The sequence below is a fragment of the Monopterus albus genome, unplaced genomic scaffold, assembly GCF_001952655.1.
Source record: "Monopterus albus unplaced genomic scaffold, M_albus_1.0 scaffold58.1, whole genome shotgun sequence".
NCBI classification, from domain to species: Eukaryota; Metazoa; Chordata; class Actinopteri; order Synbranchiformes; family Synbranchidae; genus Monopterus; species Monopterus albus.
The window spans coordinates 1,901,815-1,909,393 of NW_018127938.1; the positions used below are offsets into that span (position 1 = coordinate 1,901,815).

Consider the following 7,579-nt stretch of genomic DNA (forward strand, 5'->3'; position numbering starts at 1 on the left):
TAACCAACCTCTTTACCATATCAGCCTATCAGCTACATAATACATAAGAACAAGTCTAGAAAATGTCTGGACAGTACCATGCAGCAGGAGGTAAGACAGCTTGTAGTTTTGAAACCCCTCCATCGACAGGGACGAGGAACTGGACATTGTTGAGGGCCACTGGCTTCGACATGGCCTCCCCATTGTATTTATAGTCTATCCTAAGATCAGTGCTGGTGGGCTCACACCTCCAGCTTACCGCCAGGTTCAGTGGAGTGGACTGAAGGCCCTGTGCCGTTACCTACACAGACAAAGGTGTAGACGCAATGTAAACCTGGTGGGCCAAAACCATTAGCTTTTAGATGCCCGTGAGCCAGGCTTACCTGATACTTGAGCATGTCCACGTTATAGTATGTTGCTTGTGGCTTCTGCTCTGCCACTTTCTTTAAATGGGAAATCAGATTTGGCATGTTTACCCAGAAGTCCTTGGCATCAACCTTGACTTGTGTGGTGGTGGTGGTGTCACTGGGGAAGCACATAGAAATGCACAATTAAAACACAGACATTTATCATGATCCTGCTGATCTTTTAACCTAGTGAATGTGCACTCTCACATGTTGCATAAGTAGAGTGATGGCACAAGGAAGCATTTAAATTTTCACAATGAGGCACAAGGAGTTGTACTTTATACTGGTTTTACAGCAGCTATGTGGGGTCTAGGAGTAAATAGCTTCCATTTTTAAAAGGGAAACATTAATTACATTTTATTTCATAATTAATCACAACTAAAACTACAGCATGCTGTGTTTTTGAATGGTTTTTAGCAAAAAATATGGTCCAAAATATATCTTAATGTGTAGAATAAATGTCAAAGGCTTCTCTGAAACAGAATTGAGCAAGACTCGCCCCTCTAAACATTCAAAGAAGGCTGAACTCAGGGGTGGGAGCGCATTCATGTTGCTAAGGCTAAGTCCTTATTCTGGCATTAGTTAAGATGGTGTACATGGCAAAGACAGTAAGACAATAAAGACTCTTAAATTAACAGAAGAGAAATGAAAAGAAACCAGTGAAGTTTGGTTTAGATCAAGAACATACATCAGCAGATGTGAACGATTGCCAAATAGATGCCGATTTGTTATTATTTTTCTGCTTTACCAGTAAGTTTTGTAGCCTTGTTATTTGTTGTAATTTCAAAACAACTAACATTTAAAGGGCTTGGTGAAGTGTAAAAGCAGGGAGAGGGAGGGCTGGTTTGAAGTCTCATTCCAGCATTAGCTCGATTCCCAAAAGTTGCATAATGCAACAGCGTCAGTTAAGCTACTGTATTGTGAAGTAATATATTTAAAAGTACCATTATAAGTGGTGATTTTATTAGTGTTGAATTCAAATTTTAATGGTCTGAGTTGTTGTGCTTCTTGAGTCTTTTGCAGCATGACTCAAAGGACAACAAACAAAAGCTGACCTTTGTTCAATTAGTTTGTCTGAAAACTCAGATGACATCACGATGACTCAGTACTCAGCACTCAGCTGGCATGACCTCACTGATCATTACTCATTGCATGAGCTTCTATAGCTAAGACTAGCAAGATATGGCAGAGAATGTACCCACAGCAGCTTTTAGTTGCAAACATAGACTGTATACGAGAAAGTTGCAACTAAAAAGTTGCTGCTGCAAGAACGAAAATCAGAATTAACATTGTGTGGGATCATGGGGTCAAGGATTGGAGGAGTGGGTGAGGCTTTTGAACAATGGTGACAGTTGAGAGAAAGCGATGCCATGGTGGCTGTGTTTCTGCTGGACTGGTGATTATTGGGGTTTTGTTTGGGGGGCATTTGTTATAGTCCATGTAGCAGTGTGCGTTGTGTTTTGGAGGAGTGGATTTGGGGGGATTTCTTTGGCTGGCTATTTTCAAAATCGAGCTTCCTTTTGCTTTTCCAGGAATGCAAAAAAAAAGGAATGCCAATTATATCTTTAATGCATTTTAAATAGCCTCTACTTGAACATCCTTGCATTTTATAACCACCTTTTCAGATTGTTTTTTTTAAACGTTTGTTCTTGCTGATATATATTTAGTCACTTTTATATGAAGCAAATTGAGTTTCCTTTTGTGTATAAAATATCAATCAAATTTGATACTTTTAAATACTGTTAAGTATGGGAAGAAGAATCTGTGTGGAAACAAACATTATGAAATATATTATGATTTATATGATGAACTGGGACAAAAACTGCTGATAAAGAATTTATATTTCTATTTATAATTTACTAATACATCATGAAGGTGAACATGTAGCATGCCCTTTAAGCCATTACCTCACATGCTCTCCAGGCAAATCATAAATTATCACAAAATATAATGCATAGTAAGTAGTAGCATTTGATTTGGTTTTTAATTAGTTAATTTGTGACACTCACAGCATGAGAAATGAGGGGGAATTTTGAAGTTAGACAATTAAGCGTTCACATGTGGAAGAGGATACAGTAAAACTTACAGCGTCCTGTCTTTCAACCTCTTCAACCTGCCCAGTGACAAACTGAATTTATTATTCTACATCTGAGAGTAAGGTGGAGAGTTCACAGCTGTGTCATTACCAGCAGAGGAGCTGGGGGTTAGGCAGCACATGCTCCAGCCGACTGTAGTTGGTTATGCTGAAGGTTAGCACAGTGGGGGACGGGTTATTGGCAAAGTGCCGTGTGATTCCCGCTGGAAATGACAAAACCATCTCACCTATGATCTTCACAACACACCTGAGAGGAAGACGAAGAGGAGGAGGAGGAGGAGGAGGAGGAGGAGGAGGAGGAGGAGGAGGAGGAGGAGGAGGAGGAGGAGGAGGAGGAGGAGGAGGAGGAGGAGGAGGAGGAGGAGGAGGAGGAGGAGGAGGAGGAGGAGGAGGAGGAAGGGGTTAGAGAAAGATTGAGATCGACATGGTGGACAAACATACACAGTACAGTTTTCTCTGTTTTTCTTCATTGCCTTTCTTAATAAAAATGGACTTGGGTCAGCTTTAAGCTCTGATGTATTTCTCATAGAGTCATTTCTTTATGAAAGTTTGTGCCCCTTGAGACTCAATTACAGACTTAATGTTTTGAAACTCATGATTTACACAACCTATAAAATATTACAAAGCAAGAGCATAGCTGGAAAACTCAATCAAAGTGTATAGGCCATATTAACTATAATAAAGCAAAATGTCACTCAGTGCAACTGCATATTTAGTGCAACCCTGGAGCATTTATAAGCAACATAGAAAACATTCAATAAAGAATTAAGAGTATAAACACTATATGGTCACAACAAGAGGAAAGCAAGGTCTCAAGTGTTAATTGCTGTAGTCGATTTGTCAACAACTATGAAGTAACTCAGGTGAATCATCTGAATGTGATGCATAAATACAACATGAATAAAAAAATATCAGCTTCAAGAGAAATCTAGCAAGTGGACCTTGAATTAAAACTCTTCTACTGTTTTCTAGTTCAAGAATAAGTCTTTATGCTCAACATTTTCAATAGTGTTTTGAACACAAACATTTTAAAGCCACCTACATATAATCTGTACATCTGTTTAAGCATTATTTTAAAATGTTGTAAGGATTAATCATGTATTATTAATAATGACTGCAGCTATTGGTGACTCCTATTGTAATGACTCAGTGTGTGCAGTGTGGAGATATTTGTTGGCCTACTTGCTGGGATCAGCTCCTTTAAAGAAGGCGTTGACTGTCTCTGTGAATGCAGCAGCTACAGGAAGAGTGTCCTGAGCACCCATGGTGAGGGGACTGGGCCCTCTGGAGCAGCCTGGAGGTAACACATACACACATATACATACTCAAATTAATACACAGATTTCAGTACACTGAATGATACAAGACAGATTCATAACTAGTTATGCTTTTCTGTTTTTAATATTCAAAATCAGAGCTATGTGAAAATCAGAATATGCATAAAAGAAATTCACCATGAGCATAAAACACACAAGAATTAAAAACATGTTCCATGTTCCTGCTCCTAATTCAGGACTCTACACCTTTCTTAACCAACAATGTGTAGATGAAATGAGAAACAAAGATGGTGTGATGAAATGAAACTGTGAAACTATCAGAACAAACATTTGTGTTAGTAAGGTTGTATGAGGATACCCCTCACTCTCTGCTCTTTGACCGTGAAACTGTAGAACTAAACAGATCAATCAAATTTTCCCAGAAATGTTACAATTTTTCTAAAGCAGAATTGTTTTTAATAAGCGCAGGTGGATGAAACAAGAAAGACAGAAGTAGATGTATAAAAGACATGCGCCTTCCAGACATGCTGTTAAAGCTGAATTATCTGACAAGATCATAGAAGATCAAAGAGCCCAAAGATCAAACCAAAAACCATACAACCAATAGGAGAAAAGTGGTGACAGAGAGATTAGTTAAGTATACGAAGAATGACGATTTTTCAGGGAATGAGAGGTGATCGGTGCAGACTACAAGTGAATGAACAATGTCAGGAAGAAGAAGTAGAGGAAGATATGACAGCACTGCCTAAAGGTCCGCATATGAGGGGGCTCAGCCAGGAGCTAGCATGGTGTGGGTTAGGATGATGAACTAGGAGGGGGGAAGAGAGGAAAGACAGGGCAGGGCAGGGCAGGGCAGAGAAGGGCAGGGCAGGGGCAAAGCTTGCATAAATGAACCTCAGAAGAGTGTGGGTGTGCACACTACCCTGGTGCAGAGACAACTTACCTTCAAAGGTTAAATAAAACTTCCCTCTGTCAAACCATACAAGGGATGGCTGGTCATTCTCTGTGTGGGGTCAAGGGGTCAAGGATTGGAGGAGTGGGTGAGAAGTCAGGAGAAAAGGATGAGGAGGAGGGAGGAGGAAGAGGGATGAAAAGGAGGGAAGTGGGTGAGGAAAGGTGAGGAGGGGGGAGAGAAGGACAGCAGTGTGAGTCTCACATGTCTATCACACATCACAGTGAGGTGAAATGTGGAAGTGGTGGCTAGAGAGAGACGGAGGGGCCGAGACACCAGCTGGATGTGACAACATGGATGAGACAGGATGTTTGTTGTGGCTGTAGGAGCGCTTGAGGAAAGGCAAGAATCAGGTGGAGAGAAGGCCAGGTGTGTGTTACTCGATGCTGGTAGTGGTGTGACTCAATATTTATGTGAAATACTGGAGAGGAGAGGGGAAGTCAAGACTAAAGTGTCTGAGAGGGTCGGCCAGAGGAGAGCGTTTGATGGCTGCTGATTACAGGGCAGCAGTCAGTGTTTTTTCCAGAATGATCTTGCGGCAACTTAGGTGATACTATGGGTCCACCACAAAACATGGACAACTTTCTTCAACATTCATAATATGTGTAATTTTCTTAGACTTTTTCCCTCAGTGCTCACATTTTCTTTCAGGCCTCTACTTTTCAAATTATGAAGGCTGACTGCCATGTATCAAATAGCACTGGAGGGAGCAGTCATGAGACTAAGACCTGTGGTGCACAGAGATGCTGCATCCCAATTTCAAGGGCTGGATCCTCCAATGGACACAGACTACAAAAGTGGATCTTTCAGAACACCTGAAGTCCTCAAATGACACAGAGACCAAAATAAAGATCATTCAGACAGTCCTGGTTAGCTTTGGTTTGAAGTATACTACCAAAAAATTGCCCATAAATAAAAGCTAGACTGATATACTGCATTAGCCAGAAGGACAAATTAGCAAAACTTTGCTTATTACAGTTTAGTGTAAAGAGCAGTCTCAAATATATTGTCATCAGATTTAAACCGTCAAATATGTGTACTGGCACTGGCCTAAAAAAGCCAATATTAGTCAGGCTAAACTGCAAACAGCTGACAGCTATGGTAAACTTTGACAAGTTCCCAGTTTTAAAATACATGTTGGTACCTTTCACTTCAGAACATAATAAAAAATAGGGAACAAGTACAGCAAAGAGGGAATCTTAGGGGAAGAGTAGTGAGGACACATACAGTACAGTAGAGCAGAGGCCCTTTTTTGTACCAGGGACCAGTTTCATGCATGAAAATTTTTCACGGGGGTTGCAACAAGAAAGTATGTAATCTGAATGCAACAATTACACTTTATATTAGGCAATTACAATAATTCTACACTATAATATCAACTCACCATAATGCAGAGTCAGTGGAAGCCCTGGGCTTGTTTCCCTGCAACTAGATGGTCCCATCTGGGGGGTGATGGGAGACAGTGACACTCGAATTGTGTTCCGTATATCCAGTCTACTCTGTAACTAAGAATGATGCTTTCAGCGTAGACACATTTGTTGAAGTGGTGGCCCTCAATAACTGTTTTTGTCCTTCATGTTCATGTTTTTTTCTTTCAAAAAATTTCAAGGGCTTGTCTTTTAACGCAGGGTGTTTTGTCTCAATGTGGCGGAGCATTTTTGAGGGTTTCGTGGCTTCATTAGCTTGTCAGTCACCGCAAATTATGCATAGCGGGTGTGGAGATTGTGCATCACCTGTTGCGATGAACCTGCAACTTAGGTAGGAATCGTGGTATTTTCTTTTAAATGCAGCTTTCTTTTTGCTGGCAGTCTGTGACTCTTCTGCTGTGCCATCATTTGCTTGTTCCTTCCCGAAAAAGCTCTCCAGTGAATTTTGGTTTTGGTTAATTTTTTTTCAAGGGTTAGCTTGTGTGCTGATGCGTGAAATGGTGTGCCAGAGCCAAGTGTGGTAGTGAGGCGAGGGCGGAAACAGTCGTTTTTCAAAATAAGATCCGGAAGACCAATGAAAGAAAAATAACTATAACAATAACAATAATAATAATAAATAACAAATGATCCACGAGGACCGGGGGTTGGGAACCACGTGGCTACAGTTGTGTGCTTCTCTTTCTGTCCCTTTCTTGTCTGCTTCTCCACTCTAACTAAAAAAATAAATAAATAAATAAAATAAAACAATGATAAAAAAACATAAAAAAATGAATCAATAAAATGAATTTCCATATGTCTTTTATCTTTCAGTAGCAGCCTGTGATAAAAAAAAACATACAGTACTGCTGTAATGAATAAAAATAGCATTCACGTTAGCTTTCACCATTTACTGAACATCCTACAACGTCTTTATCATTTGGCTCATTTCAAGTGGTAGATTTAACAGTAACTGATGTTCACTTTTACAAAAATATGTGATAAATGTGTAAAGGTCACCTAATACTATATTTCCAGACCTTCTGAGTTACTAGGGATCGCCTGAGTGCTCAGTAAACTACCGACCACTGAACAATGAATTACAACATCTGAAGGATAACAGGTTATTAATATGACGAGAGAATCAAAAACATATGAATTCTACTTAAAATTATGCAATTTTCCCCTGCCTTCTACCAAATAATTTTTCTTCTGAAATACTAGATATTTGTAGTATTTCATGCCCTTAAAATATTTAAATCGAACTATTTGAAAAAGGAAAATGACTAAAGAGCTCATAATTAAGGACGTGGCCACTCTGAGTGACAGGCAGGAGGGTCCCACCATAGATGGCTGGCTGCTAACTGTCTATAGAGCTCCAATCACGCTCTGCCTTTTTGCCCATTTTTGGATTAGGCTGAGTAGGAGGTGTGAAGCTTTATCAATATGGCGACGGCCAGACTTGA

At 40.0% G+C, this 7,579-nt stretch overlaps 1 protein-coding gene across 11 annotated transcripts in view; it reads right to left on the reverse strand.

Moving 5' to 3' along the window:
• Positions 1–7,579, reverse strand: part of sgip1a (SH3GL interacting endocytic adaptor 1a) — a 71,001-nt gene that overhangs the window by 3,294 nt on the left and 60,128 nt on the right. For 10 of the 11 annotated variants that reach the window (XM_020602758.1, XM_020602759.1, XM_020602757.1 and 7 more), the window contains 5 exons: positions 4,702–4,761; positions 3,664–3,775; positions 2,573–2,728; positions 363–504; positions 78–280 (listed from right to left, as the gene is read on the reverse strand). In XM_020602758.1, coding sequence (XP_020458414.1) covers positions 78–280; positions 363–504; positions 2,573–2,728; positions 3,664–3,775; positions 4,702–4,761 — 673 coding nt within the window. The remainder of the gene's footprint in view (positions 1–77; positions 281–362; positions 505–2,572; positions 2,729–3,663; positions 3,776–4,701; positions 4,762–7,579) is intronic. The other variant, XM_020602761.1, reaches the window with a different exon arrangement.